At 46.3% G+C, this 26,748-nt stretch overlaps 1 protein-coding gene across 1 annotated transcript in view; it reads left to right on the forward strand.

Moving 5' to 3' along the window:
* Positions 1 to 6,531: 6,531 nt before the first annotated feature.
* Positions 6,532 to 26,748, forward strand: part of FRMD4B (FERM domain containing 4B) — a 189,715-nt gene continuing 169,498 nt past the window's right edge. Inside the window, exon 1 of the mRNA XM_036267152.1 lies at positions 6,532 to 7,007. Within this exon, the coding sequence (XP_036123045.1) occupies positions 6,846 to 7,007 (162 nt within the window). The 5' untranslated portion in view covers positions 6,532 to 6,845. The remainder of the gene's footprint in view (positions 7,008 to 26,748) is intronic.

Below are 26,748 nucleotides of genomic sequence, written 5' to 3' on the forward strand. Positions count from 1 at the left end.
ATAGCTAGGTGAGCGGTAACTTATAAATAGAAAGGAAATTGTCCTATTGTCTCTCAGTTAAAGTAGGACTGAAAAATTAGTAGCTACACCTCTTGAAATGCTTTTAAATGATTTTCACTCTCTGCAGCAAATCGCCCAGCTTCTCTGTGCCTCAGTCTCTTTATTATGAAATGGAGCCGGTGGTCATTTCTCCAGTGGACTTTGGAGGAAGATTGGGAGAATCAATCAATGCTGTATGTGAAGCTGCGCTGATTAATTTAGAAATAAAGGGTGCTATGTAGACCAGTGTATTACTATTTTTGTCATTACTGATGTGCATGAAAATTAGGTGTAAATAAAAGGTGACAAATTATGGGGGTGGGAGGTAAGTGACAAGATTGAAACTATTTCCTTAAAGAAGAAAATCAGCGCCTTCCCGGACCTCCCAGCCTGCCATGGCTACTTCATCCTACCGGTGACTTCTAAAAGTTGACCTGGCTGGAGTTTCCGGATCTGTTCGGTGGGTCAACCAGGGAAACTGGATACAGTGCAGAGTCTAACATGCTCTCTGTTTTGTCCTCTTTCCTCTGAGCAAGGAGAATTCGACTTAATAAAATAACACAGGAGGTTTTTAAGGAAGATGGGAAGGTTTTGTTTTGTTTTCTTCCTCTAGGCGTTTGCCAAAAAATAGAAGCTGCATAGATACCTTAGTGCTCAGATAGTATTTAGCTGGTAGTGTGTTTAGCCGTTTGTGATGCCAAAGAGCTATCCGAAGTCATGGAGGCAGCTGCAGAACCTCGGCGCCTCCTTCCCGGTCAGCCTGGGACTGCGGACTTCGATGACAGAAGGCCGGGGCGCGTCCCTCCCCTGCAGGGTCCCAGGGCTCTGAGGGCTCCCCCATCTCCGGCCAGAGGCCCAGACTGAAGGATGCACCTTGCTCTCAGCGACAGGGAAAGAGTAGAGAAAGCAGGTGAGGAGGAGGAACAAGATGCCCCAGCCTCTTGTCAAGTGACATGGAAACAGACCCACCAGCCCTCGCCTCCTCCTTGGGACCATGGGGAAGGGGGAGGGGCGTGCAAACCCCCAGTGAGCAGCCAGTCTCTGCACACCAGGGCAGCCCTCCCAGAGGCCAGAAGAGGGGTGTGCTTTGAGGGGGTACCTTTACCCACCAAGCTCTGGCCCTGTGATCCCAGGGGGTGCAGACATAGGTTGGCTCCTTCAGCTTAGCTGTGGAGACACGTCCACAATCCCACCATCAGCCCTTGCTCCCCACGCCTGGAGCTCTACAGAGGCCTCCCAGCTGGGCTTACTGGCCCCCACGCCTCTGAAACGTCCCCCCGTCCCGCAGCCTGCCTTGCCTGTCTCCCTGCAGCCGGGCAGCGCCTGCCCCTCCTATCACTTGCCCACATGTCTGCCCTCCCCGCTGTCCTCTGAGCCCCACTCAGACAGAGACCACTGCTGTTTGGTCACCCGCATTTTCCTGTCTGGCTTGGAGTGAACACTCAGCACGTAATTTTTTAATGAGGGAGAGTGTGTATTTGGGGATGGATGCACTTCTTTCTTTATTCTCTGTTGAGACAAAGAGTTATTCATTTGTCAGGTCAATAAACATTTATGGATTGCCTGTTACGTGCCAGTCACTGAAGAAACAAGCATGAATAAGACCCTGTCCCTACTTCCACCAGTTTCTGAATGGGGGCGGCTACCACCCACCTAGGGGCATTCAGAAATGTGTCCTTGTTGCTGTCGCAGTGATTGGGGGCACTACTGGCATGTAGTGGGCAGATTCCAAGGTCACTGAGCATTTCTCAAAGTGTGGGGACCTGTGCAGAGGGAGGCCCATCGCGGCTGCCCGCCTCCACCTCCCCTGCAGGTCCTTCACTGAGCGTCCAGTGGACAGAGAGAGTGGACAGAAGGGGCAGTGTCCTGCCCGCTGTGCCATGAGAGACTGTCACCCGGCCCAAGGGTGCAGCCACCTTGCACCTTGGGGTCGATGTGGCCCTTTCAGTGCCAAAGGAAAGCATCACCCCACTAAGGAGCCTCTAATGTAAAAGAAATAATATCCCCAGCCATGGTTAGAGCATAGGACCCAAGGGTTGTGGGTTCAATTCCTGGCCATGGTCAGGGCATGTGAGGGAGGCAGCTGGTCAATGAGTTTCACATTGGTGTTTCTCTCTCCCTCTCTCTACCTCCCTCCTTCCCTTCTACCCTCTCTGAAAATCAGTGGGAAAATATCCTCATGTGAGGATTAACAGAAAAAGAAATAACAAAACCAGAAGTTGAAGTAACAAAATATAAATAGCTCATGATGAAAATTACTGTACTCATTTTTATGATTAATATTCAAAAAAGGCAAGTAAAAATCATGGAAATGGCATGTCAGCTCTTTCTCGAAGGTCTTTGAGTTTATTGTTCCTGTTTGTGGGTCTATGGACAGAATTGTAGAACGGTTGTTGCATTTCTTTCCCAGTCCACCTTTTGGGAGAAAATATCAAGCGGGAAGTTTTCCCCACAAAGCCCGAGTGGGGTGGAGTGTTGGACTAGACCGGGCTCCTCACTCTGCACGATGGACCTTAGGGAAGGGTAGTTCTGGGTCGCGGGGACTGTCCTGGGCATTGAGGAATGTCAAGCAGCATCCCCGGCCTCGACCCCCTGCATGCCAGTGGCACCTGTAAGTTTTAAAAACCAAATATATCTGCAGACATTGCCAAATGCCCCAGGGGTGGGGGGGGTGCAGAGTTGCCCCTGACTGAGAGCCACGGAACCAGACCTTGCCTGCATCCCCCTCAAGCCCCGTGTGGGACGCGCGTGGTCTTTCGGAATTGAGCCACGCTGGTTCCCAGGTGTGTACAGTACAGGTTAGAAGTGTCCACGGGCACTAGGGGGCCTGTCTTTCTGATGGGCAGAGGGAACCCTGGAAGCTGCCCTATTACCAACTGGCTGTCTCAAAGGAGAACCAGGAGCCTCAGGGATGGTGACAGTCTCTCTCCCGTCTCCAGCAGGACTCCCAGGTGTGTGGGTGGTGCTGTCACATGACGCCGCTCTGTAACTCCAGAGAGAGCTGCCGGGAATTACAGTGTGTTGCAGGGAACTCTGATCTAGAGAGAAAGGAAAATCTTCTTCTTACATTACAAAAAAAGAAAGAAAGAAAAAGCAAGATAATTTTGAAGCTAGCTTTATTTAGCTCTCTTTCCACAGGAAATTTTAGACCAATTTCAAGGGCGTGTGTCTGGGATCTGGTATGCCCCATGTGGCGTGGCTAGTCCATTTTAAGAAGGATGCCACACTTGGGTCATCTATTTCTCTGCTGCTACACATCTGGGTTTCGTTGCCACCCTGTCCACCCCTGTGTGGAAGGCCTTGCATTCCCCACCCCCACCCCCACCCCCACCCCCACCCCCACCCTAGAGCTTCAGCTGCCCCTGCTGGACAGGAAAGCCCCTGGGATAAGAAACATCCGTGTGCATATGCTGGGGACAAGGTGTCTTTTCCTGACTTGCACCCGGCTTTGAGTGTGCACTACTTGGAGTCCCCAGGAAAGGTAGGCTGTGGTGGGAAAGATGGAGCTTCAGACAGCTTTTTGGGAATTTGAACAAGAATGGCAGAACTACTGCCCCAAACACGTCACCGCCCACCCTAACACCCAGCACACAGAAAGGGATACTGATAATCAGTTGAAATAAAAAAAACAACACACACATAACTTATTTCATTTTCTCTGACTATAAAAGAAGTGAAATAATTCCTGATTTTATTGTTGGGGTGAATCTGAGAAATGCGTGGATGGTCTTTCTCCATTGCTAGTGGGAGTGGGGTATCTCCTTCCCCATTGGGTGCTAGAGGGCAGATCCTTAAGATATCTTGAGAAAAATAATTTTCTGAGACTCGCACAAGAGGATGAGTGACTTTTATTTGTGTGGAATTGCGTCTCTGGCTTCCAAATCCCATTTCCCTTAGTCCAGTCCACAAGATGTGCGGCCGTGGATCCAGCAGCGCTAGAAGCAAAGCCGGTGTCCACAGCGTCCCTCCGCGCTGCAGCCGGCCCAGCTCAGCCTCAGGCCAGTCGCAGTCCATCAGCCCCCTGTGTGGGTCCGCGTGGCCACGGGCCGGCCATGTGAGCGAATCAGGTGTGTGAGAGCCTGCAGTCCCGGAGCCCAGGGCGGCAAGAGCAAGAGGGCCGCTGCTTCGTGTGGGAGCTTAAGTATCTGAGATCTTCCTGCGCTTGCAGTGGCCACACCTACTCTGGCCAATGACCTGTCCCCAGATGTTACTAACACGCAGGTACCTTCCCTGTGTCACCCAGACCTTGCTGGGCATGTACGCCTATACTGCAGCTTCCTGGCAAAGATACACAAATGACAGTAATATTTGGCCCTCTCTTTGCTACTTTCCTCTTACGAATATTCAACGCTATTAGTGGTAGTTTGTTTTCTTTGGGTGCTTACCCTTTACCACCACTATGCTAAACACTTTATACAGAAGATTTTAATTAGTCATCCCCCAAATCCTGTGTAGTGAATTCTGATATCATTCCCATTTCCTAGATGAGGATATTGAGGTTTTGTAGGTTTAAAGGGCTTGTAAGGTCCCACAGGTCTTACGGAGCAAGGGTTTAAGTCAGATATCTCTCTTCTAGGAGACTTAGCTCCTAAATACCATGCCTGCAACAGTGGTTCTCAAACTCCAGCACAAGTCGGGATCTCACAGAGGCTGTGTGAGAAGACCTCATGCCCTAGTTTCTGATTCTCAAGTTCCCAGGTGATGTTGCTGATACTGCTGGTTTAAGGACCGCACTTTGAGAACCCATATTAGACCACATCCTATTTGCTAGAAAATAGTGTAAGCACTAACTTTGGAAACCTTGACTGAAAAGGACTGAGGTTGAAATTGACTGCTGACATTAGACCTGTGTGTGGATAGGTAACAGGCAGTGTTTCCAGAGATCCCTGCAGAGAGGGTGGTGTCGTGAGACGGGGCAATTGTCCTGTTGTAGGTGTTATCCTGGTATTCCCTGGGCTGTTGGCATTTCTGAGAATACAGTTGCACTACATCATTAAAAAAAAAAGAAGAAGTGTACCACCACCATTCACTTGTACAAATAGGCCATTTTTTGAAGTTCAGTAGTTTTCCATTAGAATTACATTTCTTTTTCAAACTATCCTTAGTTTATTTTCTTTTGATTCAGTAAGACCTGGTACATTCTGATTCTGTCCACACTGTGTCATTATCTTGGAGAATATCTTCAGAATGCTAATGAGCACAGACAGCAGACTTACTGTGAAGGAGCCACAGAGCTTGGGTCCTAGTAACAATTGAACAGAAACTCTCAGGAAATGTTATTAGTAATAAAGAGAAGTAAAAAGGAGTAAAAGAAGAAATCTCATTTTAAAGTTTCTTGATTGTGGTCACTGAAAACAGCAGGCACTTTGAGGACAGATTTCTGTGTTCTTTTGACTGATTGAGTTTCACTTGAGTTAGAGTTCCAACTGTACATTTGAAACCTGAAATAAAGCTGACTTACTTGTCGACAATCTGTTGTGCAGCCTTCTGAGCTAGGGCAGGAGAAAGGCTTCGGCACCTGACCTTTCTGTCCCTACTGGCAAAGCTAACAGCCCAGGTGTGAACCTGCCAGGAAAGTAAGGCCGTGGTTTTGCAGGTAGGTTCAGGATGGCCAGCACCTGGAGTGGGCTGCTTTTGCCGTGAGGACTGTTACGTGGTCTACAGGACTGAAGTGACACGCAGGCTACAGAAAACAAAGGCTGGGGTATGTGGGATGAAATTTTCTGGCTCCCCTTCCCAAATGTCTGGGGCAATATCAATACCGGGTGGAAACTTAAAAAAACACATTAATTATCTGGTGACTTCGTGAGTGGTGGAAGTTTCCTGAGGTTCTGAGTCAAGAATAAACTAGCTGTGGAGGTTTGGGCTGGCAGCTACTGCTAGACATGTCCAGAGGCTGAATTTTCCAGAATCAAACCAAGGTTTCTTTCGTGAGCTTCAGTTTCCCAGCAGAGAGTGGCTGGACGTGACCTGCTGGAGAGCAAGCAACCCGGTCTTCCCCAGAGCTGACTGCTTCATAGGAATTAGCCCAGTGTTGGTGCAGGGAGCAGCCCCCTGGCTGGCAGCAACAGGCAGGTTATCTTTTTGGAGACCCTCAAATTAGGAGCAAAGGCAGACACTGTTGCTTTGAGACTGGCATCTCCATCTCCTGGCTCCAGCCCAGCCAAGGAAACATTCATGGCTGTTCCCCCAGGAGTGGGGTCCAAAGGGATGCTAGGGAAGATTTTTTGCTCCTGCATCTGTGGTTGCCCAGGGATATTAATCGTTGTGAAGAGCCAGATGCCTAGAAAAAAGGAGGGTACTCCCCAAAGCAGATTAGGAGACTCGGGCTGGTGTGTGTGTGTGTGTGTGTGTGTGTGTGTGCGCGCGCGCGCGCAGGACGTGCAAGCCGAGGGCGCTGAGATGCAGCTCTCCTCCTCGCCTGCAAAGAGTTGCTCCACTCCGCCCCCTGCCCAGCGCACTGGGGGAGCGCCGGGGGAGTCCTCGCCGGGCAGGGCTTCCCGCGCCCGGGAGCGCCGAGGGCTCGCCTGGCGGAGCTTAGTGCAGCTTGCTCGGCGCAGCCCGCGGGCGGGGTGGACACTGGGCTTCTGTGTGCCGGCAGCAGCCGTTGGTTGGCGGCCGCCCAACCCTGGGGCATGCCCCCGGAGCCTGGCCAGCTCGCACGGTGAAAGATCAGTTTGGTGCAAGGTTGACCCTGGCTGCTGGCAGAAGCCGGCGGCGGAGCCCAGGTGCTGGGGACGCTGTGGTCGGCTCGCGGGGCTGCAGCTGCGGGGGCCGGGCACCCCGGGCTCCGGGAAGGAGGAGGCATGGCCTCGGTGTTCATGTGTGGAGTGGAGGACTTGCTGTTCAGCGGCAGCCGCTTCGTGTGGAACTTGACCGTGTCCACGCTGCGGAGATGGTACACAGAGAGGCTGCGAGCTTGCCACCAGGTGCTGCGGACGTGGTGCGGGCTGCAGGACGTGTACCAGGTAAGGCAGGGCACGCGGCGCGCCGGGGCCCGTGGGTGCCAGGCGCTCGTGGGAAGCCGGTTCCACCTGTATGATTTTATTCTCTCTCCCTCCATCTCTCTCTTTTTAAACTCCTATCGGGCTGCCTGACTCTTGCGTCAGATGCTCAGCAGCTATGGGTAGCTGCTGCCTGATAAAGCTGTGAATTTTCCCCGGAGGGCATGGGGGCACCTGTGAGCCAGCCTTAGCGTTTGCAGACCACTGTTGTAGAGTGACAGTGTGCAGCCGGCCCGCGGCTGAGAAAGCTGTGGCTCTGCAGCTCAGGTCTGCAGGAAGCAACCCTGACATTCAGGTGGGCGCTTCTGTTCTGTTTCAGGAGCAGTGACTGCACACTAGTTTGGTCGGAGGAGCATTTTAGTTCAGTTTTCCTTCAGGCAGCCCCAACTCGGAGGCAGAGCCAGGAAAAGCTGATTCTGTGTCGACTGGGTTTGGAAGGGAGGACAGAAACTGTGAACACTTCGCAGGAGGATGATGGGCTGGGAAGGGAGGGGTGGCCTGGCTGACCGTTGAAATGCTTACGTTCCCTGTCACACAACACAGCCTCTTTATTTCTGCCAGGTCCCATCCTGCAGGCAAAAACCACAGCAACTTTATTCAGCTAGGAGATCGTACATCTTCTCTGGAACCACAGCTTCCCGAATTTTTTTAAAAGCAGTCATTCGTGGATTTAAAAGTCCTGTGCTTTGGTTGTTAATGTCATTGAGATTTTTCAAAACTCTACATTGCATTTAAGAAGATTATGCCTGAGGTTTATTGTCGGAATAGAGCATCACGTTTTCTTTCCTGTGTAATAGAGTTGTGGCAGTTCCTGAATTCCCCCTGCCCTGGCTCCATTCCCAGTATGGCTGTAATTTATATCTCGCCCGGCTGAGCCCCATGTGTGATCAGGCCACTGGTTCTGACAAGCTGTGGTCCTCCATCCATCCAGTACAGTGAAAAGACCAGCAGCACCTGCATGTGGGCATCTAAAGAATCAGAGCCCCTTGTCATCCTTGACATCTGTGCCATCCTTGCTCAAATACGAGGGACATTCTGCTTTGTGCTTTCATGACTCCTGCTTTGGATACCATGTCTGCAATGTCTTGTATTTTGAAAGAATCCAAAAGCCAGGTTGAGAGCTGGGGAAGCATGTGGGGGTTTGAGAGTGTCAGGGAGGTGTGGGTGCACCCCATCTGGCCATGCACACTTCAGCTGGCTCTTTGGAGCCAGAGGTATGTCTGCCTCTCCTGGGGGAAATCATTGTTCACTTTGGTCTGTATGACAAGTGACCCTGATTTAGTTTTGTTGTTGCCTTTTAATGTTTGAAAAACTTTCAAAAGGAGAACACAAGTATTGTTGCCAGCCAGCCAGCCTCCATGCCTCTCGCCCCAAGGATTCAGGAGAGGTATGGATTATCTCATATACTGTTAGTGACTAATTCAAAAATGAAAGTTCCAGAAACCTGAGACCCAATGGATTCTTAATAATCTTTTAAAGTAGAACAGTAACTTGAGGGACTAACCTACTAAACTATACGTTTTCTCTCTTGTAAAGTGGATGGTGATTGTGCCAATACCCTCTCATAATGATAGGGAAGAATCTCTAAAATAATGATGCCCTTTTTATGAGTCATAAGTAGAAAATGATCTCTAAGTTTATATAGATATATTTGGGGGGAGGAGAGAGAGAAAAAAAAAACAATTATGAGAAAAAACCATTGATCAGCTGCCACTTGCTTGCCCCCTACTGGAAATTGAACTCATAACCCAGGCATGTGCCCTCACTGGGAATCAAACTGGTGACCTTTTGGTACACAGGACAATGCTCAACCAACTGAGCCACACCATCTAGGGCAAATGATCTCTAAATTTAAAGTTGCCTATGTCTTTAGAGAAATACAATTTTTAAAATATTTTAAAATTTTGATAGAACCAGAGATTTCTTCATTGCACAGCATTGTTCATCGTTAGCAACAAAAGACCATTTTCTCCAGTGCCTTTGAAATACCTAGCAAGGAAATAGTGACATTAATGTGTAGAACTGAAAAAAAGTAAAATGATTAATACCTTCAGCTCTAGATTACATAGACATAGGAGTGAACCCTACCTCTGCCTGTGTATGACTGGGTAAAGTTACTTAATCTTAATATGCTTCAGTTTCATCATTTATACAATGGGAAATGTAATAGTACTAACTCCAGACATTAAGAGAAATAATGTGTGAGATATTTAGCATCGTGCCTAGAGTTTAGGAAGCATTCAATAAATGTCTATTCTGTCAGTTAGAATTTATTTATTATAATAGGAAAGCCAACTCAACTAACTTATATAATGAAAAGAAGGGACTTTTGACACAACTGAAAAGTCTAGCAGTAGAGTAAACTTCAGGTATGGTTTGATCAGGACATCATGCTTATTCCCCATGATTCTTTCAACCCTGTCTTATTTGTGTGTTGGCTTTATCCTCTGCTGATTTCTTTCCTCAGGATATCAGATAGCCACAGCAGTTTCACATACCAACCCATCCAGATACAGAATTCCTCAGATTTGCCAACTATCTAAAAAAGTCCACTATGTACTCTGATGGGTAAACTGAGGCTCTGTGCCCACCCCCAATGCCATGCACTGATTGGCACAGGGAATAGGATTATAATAAATGCATTCTCAATGAGAGTGATATGGTCCCCAAAAGGCAAAATAGTTTCCAAAATAGGAGGAGGCAAAAAAAAAGCCCTTACTCCTTGTATACAAATAGCACAGATATACATTACATAAACATATACAGTACAGTCAGTCATCCGTCGCCACTTTGCGCTTCGACGTTCGCGGCTTCACTCTGTCGCGGTTTTCTCAAATATATTCATTGAAAAGTTGATCGAGACGATGAGAATGATGCAGCGCGTGCTCGGTTGTCTGAGTCAATTATACACCCTGTGTTATAATTACAATTAAAATTACTGTACGTGTGGACTGTGGGCCTATGTATTCGAGCACCCCAGAATCCTTCAACGCCAGGTGCAACCGCTCGAGTCTGGAACAGATTGACCGCGATAAGGGAGGGACGACTGTATGTCTGTGGCATTAGAATATAGGATGGGGGGACTAGATAAAAAAAAAACTAAACAGGCTTCGTAAGGGGCTGATGGTGAATAAAAACATTTGGAAACACCAAACTGTATTGATTGGTTTAAGCCCGTAGAGGAGTGGACCCATTTTTGAAGCTGGGAGTGAGGCTGGCCCCCCAAACCACATAGTTGCCAAGCAACAGGCAGGGTCAGTGCTTGGCTGAGATGCAATCAGCAATGTCCACTGCAACTACATTATTAGACTCAAATCCAGAACTCTTTACATAGAATGGTTATTTCTCAAGCTAAGTGCAAGGACTCGTGCACAAATACTTTGTGAGCATTTTGCCACAGTCATTTGAGTGGAGGAGGTGGGACCACTCATGAGGAAACCCGCATTGCTGGCCCATCACTGTGGACTCAGCCTCAGAGGGGGTGCTCCGTCGTGCGCCCAGCTCTCCGCCTGTGAGCTAGAGGCACACACCAGAGTTACACGTTTTACTGAATCCAATTTTTTTTATCATCTTGATAATAAAAAGGTGTCATTTTTCTTGCTTCTTGTCTGAATAGTTTTGTTTGTAAGAAAATCCAGACCTCAATCACTCTAGAGAGAAACCAGGGTGGGGTGGGAGATATCCATTACATGGATACCTGGCTGCCCCTGGCTGTTTTGTTTATTCATATACTATAAGTGAAATGGGATCTCTCACCTATTCATAAGGAATTTGGCAGTGCCAAGAAGGCATCATTTCTTTGGAATTGAACGCTTCCTCCTCTTCTAGATATTGGAGAGGCAAGTGCCTTGATTTGCTAGTAACCATGAATAATTAAGATACTAGCTATAAGGTATTTCTGTAGTAATGTGAATGAATTGAAAGCGAACTGAGGCTGCACTAGCAGCCTTTTAACAAAGACTGACTTTGTGAGTGAAGCTTTGAATTAGGTTAAAGTTGCAGACATGGGGTATTCACCTTCTATTTCAGGCTAAATTCTAAAAGCTGATTTGTCTGCCATACATCTGTCCTGCTTATATCTTGCCTGGATGGGTTGCATTATAGCTATTAATTAGGTTTAATTAGCAATTAAGGTGGGAAATGATGGCAGAATGTTTTTTTAAAAATATCAACACCCTGCTTTTTATTAAGGGTTGACATGTTCTAACAAAACCCTCAGTTTGTGACTTGGGATTAAGTTTTCTCTTCCTCCCCAAATGTCTCAAAGGTAGAATTTCATACAAACCCTGAATGGAGTCATTGCCTCCAGCAGGAGGCAACTTGGCCAGAATCCAGGGCAGTCATGTGGCCTCGGAGGCCGGGTCAGCTCCCCTGAGGCTGGCAGCTCACACCGAGTGGTAGCTGGCTGTGCAGAGCCGGCAGAGGCTATGGACTCAAACTTGAGCAAGCTGCTTTCCTTTCTGAGCCCCATTTCCTCCTGGGTTAAAGGGGAGAACTGTAGTACCTGCATTCGGGGGTAGGGTGTGAAATTCATTAGATAACACTGAGCCCCCTGCCTGGTACAAACAGATGCTCAATAAATGTTAGCTCTTGGTTACGTAAAGGACTTAACAGCAGATCTATAAAAGGTACCTGATAAAGGGCAGCTATGGGCATTAGCCATTGTTTTCCCAAGTGAGTAGTTCTCTGGACACTGAGTTCCCATGTTTACATGTGATGATGTTCAGTAAGAGGGCCTGGAATTTCCACAGCAGTGTATGTATTGTGCACCTTGGTATTTGGACTTGTGTTCTGCACAGTAGGCCCACATTGTCTCTAAGCCCATGCTAAGGAGATAACCTCTCTGTGTGCAAGGCTCTGGTGATTCATAAACTGGTAACACCTGACCTTCGCATCCCATCACATTGGATGGGAACGACCAAGTCCCCAGAGGGCAGCCTCGCAGAGTGTTCAGTGGCATTTCAAACAATGTACACTTTGCTTTCCCCCACCCTTCACCCTCCACCATCCTCTGAATTATATAGACCAGATGGGGGCTGACAAATTATGACCCACGCTGACAGCAACACAAAGTCCAAATAGACATTTTTCTAGCCCTCCTCAAGAAATGTACTGTCAAGTCATGGAGACCGGTAAGGAAAGCAAACACTGTGGAAAAGCTTGTCCCGGGTGCCTCGGGGGCACAGTGGAGGGGTCCAGATCAGACAGGGGTAAAGCAAAAGGTGAGGGCTTCCCGGAGGAGTTGAGCTCCAGCCGAGGTCAGAACAGGAGGAGCTGGGCAGGTGAAGGGCAGGTGAAGAGGGGCGTTTCAGGTATGGGGGGCATGGCTTTGAGGGATTATAAAGGTTTTTAAGGCTGATCGGGAAAGAGACGGAGTCAGGTAGACAAAGAAAGTTTGTTTGAAAGTAACATCTGAACTTGACTGATCCTGTATGTTAAGATTAGGATGCTGATATTTTTCTTCAGAACTTGAGGTGGGGGGTTGGTTGAGGGCACTGACCGGCCTGGGAGAGGCTGGCGCAGTAGAGGCAGGAAGGGAAGGGAAGTTGGGAGGCTGCTGCAGTGAGGAGTTTATTAATCAGGATAGGATAGGTGCTTTTTCACTTCTTTTCTTTTAGGATAGGATAGGTTTTGTTATGGAAACTAACAGCCCCCAGGATCTTAGTGGCTTAAAACAACGAAGGGTTATTTTTGGTTTACTCCCTGTCCAAGCACAGGCTGGCTGTAAGCTCTGCTCATCACTGTCACTCAGGCTCAGAAAACGTTCCTGGGCATTACCAGTTGCCATGCTAGACAGTGACAAGCTCTTTGGGCCTTTGCATTGGCTTTAAGTGCTCAGCCTCAGAGTGGCTTATGTCACCTTTTATAGGTCATTGGCCAGAGCAGGTCATGTAACCCACTCAGCCACATCAGCCAGGAAAAGCCTTCCCACCATGGAACAGCATAAATGCTGATGCAGGTGTGCTTCCTGAGGAAGCTGACTTGACTGGAGATTGGAGGGAGGTTTATGCTGAGGATCAAGGCCTGTAGAAGGAACAGGAAGAGGTAGGATTGAGCAGAGGGAGAACCTGGGCTACAGTTCAGCTCAACAAAGGCCTCTGCCGGCCTCACGGGTAGCCCTGAAACTGAGAGTTGTTCCTAGTTGGAGCTAGAGGGCTGGGTCTCCGTGTCATGTGTGTCGACCCAGCACTGGAGATGGGCTGCCTTTGAGAAGCGGCGTGACCTTGAACTAGACAGCTCTCTCTCAGGCAGGGCAAGTCCCGGAGGGAGTTGGGAGCTGAGAGCTGTCAGCTCACAACATTCCCGGCCGATGAAATACGTCTGGACAGTACATCACAGCATGGTCTCCAAGTGCGGCCAACAGGTGTGGGCATGGAAGCCTGGATGCAGGCGGGCGGGAAGGGAGTGGGGTGGGAGCGCACTGGGGAAGGATGTAGCAGGGTGCAGCTTTGAAAGCTGGCCCGGCGGTCGGGGTCAGCTCCGCACTGGATTCCTCGCTCTGTTGAAGGGATGGGTAGCCATGGGGTCAGCTACTAGTAGCAACATACAGGAAGGAAAGAAAACTTGGCTGATAAATAAAATATGAGGCCACTTATTACTGAGAAAATTTATCTTCCACCTTTTCTGGGTTCAACCAAAGACTGCAATTTTGTGGCAGGGAACCGCGATGCTAAGTTACCCAGAAACTGGAAAGGAAAGCTATGTGAATATTTTAGCCCTTCATTTGACATAAATAAATTTTTAAAAGGCCATGTCATTTTTAAGATCAACGAGAGTAGTGTCAGAATCTTTGAAAGATTTTGAATCTTTGTTGCACAGCTTGAAAATTGCCAAGTTAAGAATAGACTCTCCTGCCTTTTCGAACTGATATTTGTTTTTCTCATTCCATCTTTTCTCGGTGAAGCTACAGAATAAAACAACTTCCTGTTCATTCCCTACTTATGTTTATTCTGAACATTCTGTTTGTGATGTGCAATTTGGTGGTTGTGGAAAAGTGTGAGGAATTGAATGGGGAATAGATATATAGTTCTAAATTTTATAAACAAAACCGTATGACACAGCGTGGAAAAGAGGCAGAAGTCTTCACGTGTAATTATATACCTGTGTATATATACAGACATAACATGCACTCTGGCATCCTTGAAATAAACCTTTGCCACAAAAGAGGCTGGCAAATATGGTAAATTAAATAGTACCATCTTCCCCTAAGTCCTAATCACTTTTTTTTATCTTCACCTAAGGATATGATTTGAAAGAGAGAGGAAAATGGGGGGAGAGAGAGAGAGAGAGAGAGAAACATTGATGGATTGCATGCCCCAACCAGGGATCGAACCTGCAACACAGGTATGTGCTCTGACTGGGAATCAAGCCCCTGCAAACTTCTGGTGTATGGGACAATGCTCCAACCAACCAAGCCACTAGCCAGGGCCTAATGATTTTTAAGCCTCTAGAATTTTATGTTTGGGCAAAGCCTGTTGATTAAATTATTACTATTTTCTCCTTAACTAGTGCTTTTATAGTTTCTTGATTCCACTAATAGCTACTAATTATTAAACAGCCGCTGTGTGCTAGGCCTTGTGGTTGGCACTTGGCATGTATTATCTTTAAAAAGAAAAAAAAACTGTTTTGGGCCCTGGCAAGGTGGCTCAGTTGGTTGAAGCATCTTCCCATACACCAAAGGTTGCAGGTTCGATTCCTGGTCAGGGTGCATACATCCTCCAACGAGGATTAAAGAAAAAACCTTTTGGGGATTATATCATGCAAAAATATAAAAGGTAATATAGATAACAGTCAAGCACTTACCACTCAGTTTCAAGGCATCTTAATATTATGCTATGTTTGCCTCAGACACGTTTTTGTAATATAATAACTTTTATAGAATAAATTGAAGTCACTTTTGTACCTCCCGACTCTCCCTATAAATAATCTACCTGAAGTTAATGTTTTTCATTCCCAGACATGTTTTTATAATTTTGCCACATGTTTGTATCTATAAATTATATACATATTATCCCCAACCTGCTCCCCTTTGGCAACCGTCAGCTTGTTCTGTGCCTGTCTTCTGTTTCTGCTTTGTATAAACAATATATATTTTTGTTGTTTGTAAAATTTATATATGAACATGTCATTCTGCTAACTTATTTTCCTCTCAAACAGCTTTTGGAATTCACCTCTAAATTCATGTTAACCCCTGTGTTCAGTTTCATGAGTACATCAACCTCTTGTTGATGGGTCAGTGTCCCAAATACGACAGTGAAAATGTTGCCATCTCTCCCCATGAGCGTGAGCAAGAGCTTCTCTGGGGCACACACACAAGGACAGTGCTCGATTTGCAGCCTTCTTAGATGTTCTGCCCTGTCTTTGTCCTTACAGCAACTCTTCAGATGATCCCCCAAATCCCACTGGAGTGGTTTTGTGTACCCATTAGCTGGTAGGTCATGGCACTGGGATTCACAGACTCTTGCTGACCAAGTGCTTGTCCTCTTGCCACTGACTTGCTGCTTTATTTATTAAAAGGTAAATAATACATAAAGGTAGAATTTTATCATTTATCATTCCACTAATTCGCCCACTCAACAAACATTTGGGTGGAAACATAGTCTTGTGCTTAAAAATTAAGTCTATCAAGTCAGACGGCCTGAGTTGAAATCCTTACTCAGCTTTTGTTGCCATGTGAGCTCTCCGAAACTTAATTTAATTAGAGTATCTACCTCAAAGAGTTGTTCTCCTGGGATTGCTATAAAACTTAAATGCATTAAAAAGCACTGAAAACATGTTAGATGTGGATGGTGGGTGGATGGATGGATGGATGGGTGGATGGATGGATGGATGGATGGATGGATGGATGGATGGATGGACAGATAGATGATTGAATGGATGGATGGTAGGATGGATAGATGGATAGATGAATGGTTGGATGGACGGATGGGTGGATGGAGGGGTGGATGGATAGATGCCTGGCAAATAATCTTCATATATGCTGTGTTCTGAATTTCTTATGCAAATGAATAACCTTTAGAACTTCTAAAATTTGTAAAATCCTTGACTCCTTTCTTCTCCCTCACCCAGATTAAGAATTATAGTCTAGGGTGGCAACCAGGAAGGGGGCCCACTGACCACTGTGTAGAGACACGGTGCCACGTTTTCAAGAGCTTTTTATAAGGAGACTCTGACAACTTTATGCTGCTGTTTCCTTGGTTTATTTCATGAAAACAAAGATGCTCACAACTATTTAGTTGTTTAATTCTTTCTCTCCAAAAGAAAGCAATACATTATTTTTCTCTCAAGCCTGATCTCTAGTCCATGGGCTAGAACCCAGATGCTCATGCATGAGGCTATGGGCTCCACCGGCTGCTTTGCCATCTAGGTGGGCTCATTTCCCACGTGGTCCTTAGACTTGGTGCGGCTGAGGAGAGCCGTATTACAGCCATCATGCTACCCTTGGGTAATGTAGCCAGCAAATATTTTCACAGGAATTAGTTTGTCTCATTAAAATGTGATTAGAGATGGCCCTGGCCAGTTTGTCTCAATGGTTAGAGCATTGGCCTGCGGACCGGAGAGACCCGGGTTCGGCTCCCGCTGGGGGCACATACCTCGGTTGCAGTTTATTTCCTGGTTGGGGACGTGTGGGTGGCAATGAGTCAGTGTGTCTCTCTCACGTCAATGGTTCTCTCTCTCTCTCTCTCTCTCTCTTTCTCTCTCTCTCTCCATCTCTCCTCCTCCTCCTCCTCTCTGCCTCCCACTCTATCTGAAGATAATACAAAAATGTCCTCGAGTGAGGATTAAAAAAAAAAAAATGTGATTAGAGATACTTATTATTTACGACAGAAAGAGACCTTGGTAAAATAGGGAAATAGAATGGGCTGCAGTCAGCTGGACTTGGGAGAAAACCAAAGCATTTGCCAGCTGTGTGACCTTGAGCCAAGCTACGTAATTGTTCTGAGCCTCTTTCTTTACCTCCACAAAAGATTAAAAAGGTGTACATTTTAAGTTTGGTATAAAGGTTTTAAAAGCACTGATTGAGAAGTAGTAGTTTTCCATAAGCAAAAATATGGACCCCTTGTATAAACTTGATTCTAAGCCAGAAGTTACCACACTAGTAATTATGAGTGCAAACTCTGACCAGGGTTTAAACCCAAACATCCACATTTAATGAGCTCAGTGTCTCGTTTTCTTGTTCTGAGATGGGGATGACAGCAGTCCAGCCTCCCAGGGCTGTTGAGGACAACAACAGATCACATAAATGAAGATCTATCTCGTGGTAACCATTCACAGTGTCAGCTATGGCTACTGCTACTCAATGAACATTTTCTACGTGTCAGACATAGTGCTGAGCACTTGATGTGTACCATTTCATTTCATTCTCCTAATACTGACATGAAATAGGTATTCGTAAACCCATTTGGCAGATGTGGAAATGGTTTAGAGCTATTAAGTAACTTGTCCAAGAGCGAAGATCTGTCTAAATCCACATCCCATTCACTTAGCCACTGTATAGAATGGACTTAGTTTGCAGACCACCAGCCTCTTCCTTTCCTGCACATCCCCTCACAGAGTCCTTCTCAGGACATCCCCAGCCGGGAATCTCTCCCTCTACCAGATCCTGCAGCCACAGCAGGAATTAATGAACTCATTGATGCCATTTTCCCCTATGGTCTGTTAACCCAGCTGCCAGATTTTCTTAAAAGTAAGTCCGGTGATGTCATTCTCCTGTTCTACACCTTCCAGTGACTTCCCAAGCCTGAGAAAAAGCCAGCCTTACACTACAGACAAGTCCCTGTGTGACTGGTGCCCCTGCTCAGGGTTCCTCCACCCCTCCCACCAGCGAACACACTCAAGCTCCCCTCTTCTTTCCCCTTCTAACTCTTCCGCACCCTGGCTCCCGCTGTCCCTCAGCCCACCCAGGCACAGTCCAGCCTCGGAGCCTTTGCCCTTGGCCTGTCTCTGCCTGGGAACCTCACCACCCAGAAGTCCACGTGGCGTGCTCCCCTCACTGTCTGTAGGTCCTCCTGCAGGTGCCACCCACCGAGAGGCCACCCGACCACCCTCTTCCCTGCTTCCTTTCCCTGTCCCTGTCACCACCCTATGCTGAGGCTCATTTGTGTACATGCTTATTGTGTCTCCCCGACCAGAATGTGAGCTGAAGGCCTAACTTTTTCTTGTTCAACACAGTATCCTCAGTGCCTGGAACCCAGTATGTCCTTCTCGCCAGCCAGTGCGGCTCGGTGGATGGAGCCTCGGCCCATAGATTGAGAGGTCCTGGTTCGGTTCCCAGGCAGGGCGCATGTCCGGGTTTAGGGCTCCATCCCCAGTGCAGGGAGTGCAGGAGGCAGTTGATCGATGTTTCTCTCTCACACCAATGTTTCTATCTCTCCCTTCCTCTCTCTCTAAAAAATCAGTAAGAACTTATTTTAAAAAATAAAGAAAGAGAAGAAGTACTTGTTGACTAAATGAACTGAGGAATCAGGTTTACATTTTAATGAGTTCACTCTCAGCACTCTGGGGGGATGGCTGGGGAGGGGAGAGCAGTTGGGGGGCCTTTCCCCTGTCCAGCTGAGAGAGGTGGGCCCTGGGTGGCGTGGGGGCAGCAGCATCAGGGGCACTCGGTCCACAGAGAAGGTCTTCCTCATCCAGGAAGAGAGCCATGCGTGTTGAAATGCATCTGTATGTGTGTGTTTATTCTTTTTTGTTAGGAAAAGAGCCCTAATCCGTTGTAAGCTGATGGAGAATGCTTTCGTTTGGGTTCACTGATGGTCATTCTGTTGGGAAGCAGCCTTTAGAGAGCAGAGCAGGGCATTTCCTCCAGCCCCGTGCAAACAGGCTCACCCGAGGACCCTAGGTTTTGTGCCCAGCCAGCTGCAAGTCCCTGACCCAGCCCAGCCAGGGTGGGAAGTTGGCAGTGTTTGCAGCTTTGTCAGCTGTGGGCGTGAAGCAGGCTGTTTCCTGTGCCCAGCCCTGTGCCGAGGCTCCGGGAAGGGCCCTGCTCTGCCCGACCTGTGCTGCCCCTTTCAGACCGTTGACTTCCTCCGCGGGGTCTTCTCGGGTCGCTCGCATCCACAGGAATTAGGGGTGGAGGCGTCCTCTGGAGCTGCCTGGATTCTTGGGAGAAAAAAACAAACAGCATTTTTTCTGGTCCTCATTAGTGTTTAATTAAAAACTTTCTTTCCCCAAGTCTTTGGCTGCATCCAAGCGTTTTCAAATTCTGCAGGCATGGGCAATATTATAAACGGAGTTGGACCCTTTGAGTTATAAGAGCTGGTTATTGTGTCTAATTATCAACCTCAGATAATGACAGAAGCATAATCTCTAGGACAAAAGTAGTATTGAATGTTGCCCGGATGGTTCCTGAAGACAGAGTAGACTTATTTTAATGTAACCTAAAGCCAATTTTTGAACAGAATTTATGTTTAAGTTTGAAACAATTTGCTCAAGGTATAAAGAATGTTCACTCCGGCTCGGCTGGTGTGGCTCAGTGGTTGAGCCGCAACCCATGCACCAAGAGGTGGCTAGTTTGATTCCCAGTCAGAGCACATGCCCACGTTGTGGGCCTGATCCCCAGTGGGGGGCATGCAGGAGGCAGCCAGTAAATGTTCTCTCTCATCGATGTTTCTATCTTTTTCTCCCTCTCCCTTCCTCTGTCTCTAGAATCAATAAAGAAAAAAAAAAAGAATGTTAACTCTCAACTCATATTTAAATTTATGGGACTCTTTCTTCCTTAAGGTTCTTATATATTAATCTTTCTAGGTATCGATGCCAGATACGTACATTTCCAGCCAAGTTCATGACCTCTGCTCTCAGATTCTTTTTTAGTGAATGTGTTTTTCTCTTTAATAAATTTCTGAGTTTATTAAAGAAGCCAACTCAACTAAGAGTTTCAGAAACATGTGTGTGATACATTAGTGCCTGAGCTCACCACCCTTGCTAGCTGCGGGCTCTCTGCAGGCTCACACACTGCCCTGGGCTAAAACACAGCAAAATGCTACCGCTTCTTCTATGCTGTGTAGTGTATGTTTTAAGTATCACATTTGCTTAAGTTCTTTCTTTTTCTTTTTTCTCTTTTTTTTTTTTTTTTTTGGTATATTTTCTCTGAGCTAAATAGGTTATGTTTAAATGTACAAATAAATAAGTTCTATATATGTACATATGTACCAAAAATGTGTAAATACGTGTGTGTGTATATATATGTACATATATGACTGTATCTGAAGCTTTTCCAGAAAGTAAAACCATGAACCAACATATTCACCAAACATAGCATATTTCCCCCAATCTTCCACATCACATCTAACGTCATGTAATGACCTTGAAATAAGTGGTTGATACCAATAATAGGGGCAGGGTCCATCATAGATTGTATTCTTTAGGAAGTTGCCATTGATGTTGATGAAGTTCAGCAAATGAAAATTCAGTAAACAACTTCAACTGTTCCCCTTGACTTAAAAAGAAGAAAGTGGCCCTGGCCGGTTTGGCTCAGCAGTCAGAGCATCGGCCTGTGGACCAGAGAGTCCCGGTTCAGTTCCCACTAAGGGCACGGACCTCGGTTGCAGTTTGTCCCCGGCCCCCGTTGGGGTCGTGTGGGTGGCAGCCACTCGATGTGTCTCTCTCACCTCAATGTTTCACTCTCTCTCCCTCCCGCTCTACCTCAAGATAAGTGCAACCATGTCCTCGGGTGAGGATGAAAACGGAAAGTAGAAAACCAGAGAACTGGCTGTGTGCCCAAGCTCCTGTGCCACCTCTGGTTGCCCGGCTCCCTCTGGTGCAGTGGGCTGCCCGGCTGCCACCTGCGGGCTGCGGAGCAGGAAGAGCAGAAGCAGGGGAGTCACTCATCATGCAGCACCTGCCACCTCGGCCCCCAGCAGCCCCCGTTCCCGAAGAGGACCAGGCGGGTGGCTGCAGGTGTGAGAGGCCTGCGGGAGGACAGAGGGAGGAGCTGGCGAATGCGGCGCCTTCCTTGGCCAGAGCAGCTTCATGCTTTGTTTACAGCTATTTAATGGCATCAGTCTGTTTTAACAGACGTCGTAATGAGATGAACAGTTCTCTATTTCTTTTGAGTGATTTTCGCATATCCTTTGAATCCACAAGTTATGAAAAATAATGAGGTAGGTCATTATCAAGGCATGTTAGTAAGTAAATACATTTCAAAACAAAATGTACAGGGTGATTTCATCTCTGTAAAATTGATGTTAATGTAATGTGTATGTTACTTTATGAAGATGTTGGAGTCAGATCAATGTGAGTTCCAATCCTATGCCTCACTGGCTAGATGCCTAACTCCTTGGAGCCTCAATTTTCTCATCTGTAAAATGGGAACATAATATTTCATAACGTTATTGTCAGGTTTATATGAGAGAATGCCATGTGACTACTTAGACTGGTGTCCAGGACATGATAAGAACTCAATAAATTATAGAAAAAGGCTCTGTCTACTAAAATAGGCAAAAAAAGAAAAAGAAAGCTATTCTAGAAATGGCCTGCTCACTTTCTCCCTCATGTAGATAAAATTAATTTTGAAGCATAAAAATCAAATTATAAATGATTTGGTAAATCATTACAACTTTTTGTCATACAGTTAGCTATATCCAATCAAAATGTAAGAAAGGTGCTGTCTTTGACCAAACACTGCTATTTCGGGAAATCATCTTGAAAGGACATCCTCACATACTGGTACATGTGCACGGATGCGCTTGCACCGTTATTGGAAATAGCAAACCAGTGGAGACGTAACTGGAGACGGATTAATGAAATGATAGTACCAGTTGACCCTGAACAACCCCAGTTTGAACTGCACCAGTCCACTTATATGCAGATTTTTTTTCCAGAAAATACTGTAAAAGAATTTTCTCTTCCTTATGATTTTCTTACTAACATTTTCTTTTCTCTAGCTTACTTTATTATAAGAATACAGTATATAATACATGTAACATACACAAGGTGTTAATCAACTATTTATGTTATCAGTAAAGCTTCTGGTCAACAGTAGGCTATTACTAGTTAAATTTTAGGGGAGTTAAAAGTTATATGTAAACCTTCGACTTCATGGGAATTAAGGGGGTTAGGTCAGCACCCCTGATCCCCGAGTTGCTCGAAGGTGAACTGGGCCTTCCGGCCGCGGAATTCTGAGATCAGCAAGAAGAATGGACAGAGGTCAGAGCCCAGAAACGTTGTCAGTGATGTTTTCGGGTAAAAACAAAGGACAGAAAAATACACAAGATGGGTCTATGTATATAAAGCGATAAATAGATAAGATACATGTAAAAAATGTGTGTCTGTGTTCCTATACATTGGAGATTAGGATTGGAAATATATACACCAAACCATTAAGAAAAGTTTTTAATCCTCTCCTGAAGATATGTTTTCTTGATGAGAGAGAAAGAGAGAGAAAGAGAGAGAGAGAAACATCGATGTGAAAGAGAACACTGATTACCTCTATAGGTGCCCCAACTGGGAATCAACCCCACAACCCAGGTATGTGCCCTGACTGGGAATCGAACTCCAAACCTCTTTGGTGTACAGGATGACATTCCAACGAACTGGGCCACCTGGCCAGGACATCCATTAATAAATTTTACCCCTGGGAAATCTAGTGGGTGAGGGAGAGATTTCTACTTATTTTTCTTTCATAATTCTGAATTAAATTTTTATAGCCAGATATATATAATTTTTGTAATATATATAATTTTTGCAATTTTGTAAAACTTCCTGTTCACACACCTGATCCAGGCTGCTGTTCGGGGCACTTCTGGAGAAGCGGGGTCTGCCCGCCTCACCTTACCTCAGCTGCCGGCATGTGGCGGCGCCTCTGCGAGTGTGTCCATTGCATCCTGACCAGTACTTGGTGGTGTGATTACTGTCGAGTGAAGAGGAGCCTGGCTCACTGAGAACCATAGACTTTCTATCATCCAAGTAACATAGGCTCATAGGTGGAACTGTCATGGGAATGCATGGCTTAAAAGGGACAGTGCTTTGTCAGTGGTACTACTCATCAGATGTTTTCTCAACTAACGGTGACACATAGTGCATCAGCACAGATTTTACAGAGATGAAATCATCCTATACTTACCAACATGTCTTAGATACGGACCCAGCTCGTTATTTTTCATAACTTGTGTATTCAGTGGTATGACTGTACCGTAATTAATCTTACCAGGCCCTTATGAATGGACATTTAGGTTTCCAGTTGTTACTAAGACAGCGCTACAATGAGCATCCTTATATGTGAATCATTTCTGGGAGAATTTCTATGAGATAAATATCTTGTTGGGAAGGAGTTTGGATTTCGAAAAGGTTGTACAGTTCATGCTGCTATGAGTGAGCAAGTACCCTCTATCCGCACTCCGGCCAGCAACTTTGACTTACTCCATTCTACTGACCAAAAGTTACGTTTTGTTGATTTTTACTTTGTTTTATTTATTAGTGGAGCTGCCCAGGTTTCGTAGCTTTGCTAAGGGCCATGGTGCCTGGAGCCCGGACCTGCTCTGGTCCGAGCACGGGGAAGGCTGCCTCTCCGCACCGCCTCTGCCTGTGTCCAGGGCCAACGTGAGAGACAGCTCCAGCCTCTTCAAAGATGTTTGTCACTTCAAAGCGATACAGGATTTCCTTGTATGGTTAAAATAAGTTGATGCAGAGCATTGCTGGTTAAAATCCCAGTGCCACAAGGTAGAGGCTCACACAGCCCCTCTGTCACACACGAACACTTGAGATTTGGAAATAGCTTTCTTTTCGCATTCGCCAGGCTGCTTGGCTTCATGCAGTGGTGCCCGGGTCCGCCGTCCGCCTCCGATATTCTCAGACACCGTGGTCAGCTGCAGTCCAAAAATTAAATAGAAAATTCCAGAAACAAATAATTCATAAGTTTTCAAATGCATGCCATTCTCAGCACCGGGATGAGACCTCACGCCGTCCTGCTTGGTCCGGTCTCCAGGCCGAGCGCTCGGCAGCCGTCTCGGTTGTCGGACGGACAGTCTCGGGGTTGCAGTGCTTGTGTGCAGATCGTCCGTGTGCGCTTCCTAAAGCCACATTCCCATAACTTTCATCACAGAATATTGTCATGATTGCTCTACTTTATTGTTACTTATTGTAACCTCTACGGTGCCTCATTTATAAAGTGCACTTTACCACTGGTATGTGCGGATAGGAACAGACAGAACACACACAAAGGGTTTGGTACCACCTGTGGCTTCCGCCATCCTCGGAGGCTCTTGGCACGTACTTCCCGTGGATAGGGGGACACTGTGTGGTTTTCCCACTTACTGTTTAGTGGATTTCGCAGTGTAATCTCTTCTGTGGACGCTCTACACTTCATTTTAGAAAACTGGAAAGCAATCACCAAGGCATTTTATTAACTATATACACAAGGGATAAAGCTTATGGCAGAAGAACAGAATGATGTGCCATTTATTTTCTTTTTCATCTTAGATGCCTAAGGCCTTTAAGTTTATTTGGTCCTCTAAATCCATATTCATTCACATAAACATAATGTAACCAGAGCTGAATTGTCTCCGTGAGCTCTCATGGCCACAAGCGACCATGAAGTTGTCAGTTATCTCATTTTGAAAGACACCAGGCTGCTGAGTTCGGAGATGGCTGAGACTGCTGGTCCCATAGGTGTGGTGGAGCAGGTTTGTTTGGATATAGACTTTTCCAGGGCCAGCCGACCCCAGAGATAAGTGGGGATCCTCACAGAGAGCTTTTACCCGGTTCAGCTCCTGCCAGCACTCTGTCTCCCCTCTAAACGTGCCCATCAGGCAGCTGGCCAAAGGGCCGGTCCCAGTGCAGGCTTTGTGCCCTGGCTGCAGGGTCCCAGACCTTCCCGTCTGCCCCGTTCAACTGGGCGCAGGCCCGGGCCTCTGTGGCCGGCGGATACCTGCGCTCGGAGGGCTGGGCCGGAGCAGGGGACGCTGGGAGTCAGAGCCCAGGCAGCAGCTGGGCGGACGCAGACAGACAGCTGTACAGCATGAATTGGCTGTGCCCGCTCCTTTATGGTTCTCCTGTTCCATAAAGGTTTTATTTTCTAAGCCTGCTTCCAAGTGCCATTTATTACTTCTTCCATCCTGAGAGGCCTGATTCAGATCAGGATTGATGTCACCTCCTCCCATGTGGTGCGGGGAGATCCTGATTGGTCTTTTCATGTCGCAGAGTACAGACAAAATAGTGACGTTTGTGTGGTCCCCAGGGCAAATGTATATGCGGCTGCTGGGGCTTGAGGTGGCCACTGGGGGCTCTCAGGATGCCTTGAGGGCTGAGAGGACCCTTATCTCAGGATAACTATTGCCCATTGTAGCCACACATTGGTTGGGAAGCTGTGTTCTACGCTAATCATGATGACCTCATTCCCCTTGCCAGGGACTCGGTTAGGGTGACATGTGACCCAGTTCTGGCCAGTGGGGGGTGGCTGGTGCATAGCTTCAAGCTCGAAGGACACATAAAAGAAAGAGGGATTTTGGAAGAATGATGACTATATTGTCACCACCAGGGAATGTTAGCTTGAGGAGAACAGGCTGAGTGGGAACATGGAAGGAACCTGGGACATTGATGGCATTGCTGGTCTGTGGGCCCACCAGCCTTGGAACTGGCCTGCCTTTAGACACAGAACTGACGGGTCCCTGTTACCAGGTTATTCTCACTGTTTGTCTGTCTGGTACTGCAGAAACCATTCTGATCTGCTCAGTAAGTACTTGAAGATCAGAGCTTATAGGAGAGTTATACAACCAAAGAAATGCTCAAAATAAACTTTTGAGGAAAGAATGGAGAAAGAACTGGAGATGTGCTGATAAAAGGAAAATGTTTAAGTTCAGAGTAAATGGGTAGAAGTAAAAGAAAATTCTGAACAAAACACGTGCTTTACATTAAAGAATACAGTTGTTGTTTTAATTAGTAATAATAGTTTGACTGGAAATATTTGCCAGCATCTCAGAAAAACATTAGTGAAGGGAATGGATTCTTTTTTTTTTTTTCCAATTACATTTTAAATAATTTTTCTTCATTGATTTTAGAGAGAAAGGAAGGGAGAGGGAGAGAGATGGAAACATCTGAGAGAGAGGTGAGAGAGAGAAACATCTGATGAGAGGGAACATCAATTGGCTGCCTCCTGCATGCCCCCCACTGGGGATCAGGCCCACAATCTGGGCATGTGCCCGGACTGGGAATTGAACTGATGACCTCTTGGTGTATGGGTCAACACTCAACCAATGAGCCACACCAGCCGGGCTCAATTACATTTTAATTTCAATATTATTTTGTGTTAGTTTTGGGTGTACAGCATAGTTTTACTATATAAATCATAACTCAATTTTTAAAATGAAACAAAAAGCAATACCATGCTACCCAGGTCTTGGTTAGTAAGGGTATAAAATGAGCATCTTTCCATCACAGGTAGCAAGGAAGATATCAAAAGTTCTAAGGTCATGTTAAAAAGATGCAGATACTGACATGAAGAAGCTCCCTTTGGCCACTGTGGGAAAATTTGAACATCAGTAAGGAAAATAACTTAATGGATTGATATACACACACACACATACACACACACACACATATATATAATATAATTAAATTCATGTCTTTATAAATACTTAAAAAACATTTTGGCAACCATTAAAGGTGTCAACTCATTATTTTGAAATGGTAAATAAAAGCAAAGAATCAAACATTTGCTGTCTTTCCTGTATGAATTGTATTACTGGGTAACCCATTAATAAATGAGGGAAAT

The sequence above is a fragment of the Molossus molossus genome, unplaced genomic scaffold (assembly GCF_014108415.1).
Source record: "Molossus molossus isolate mMolMol1 unplaced genomic scaffold, mMolMol1.p scaffold_m16_p_18, whole genome shotgun sequence".
NCBI lineage: Eukaryota > Metazoa > Chordata > Mammalia > Chiroptera > Molossidae > Molossus > Molossus molossus.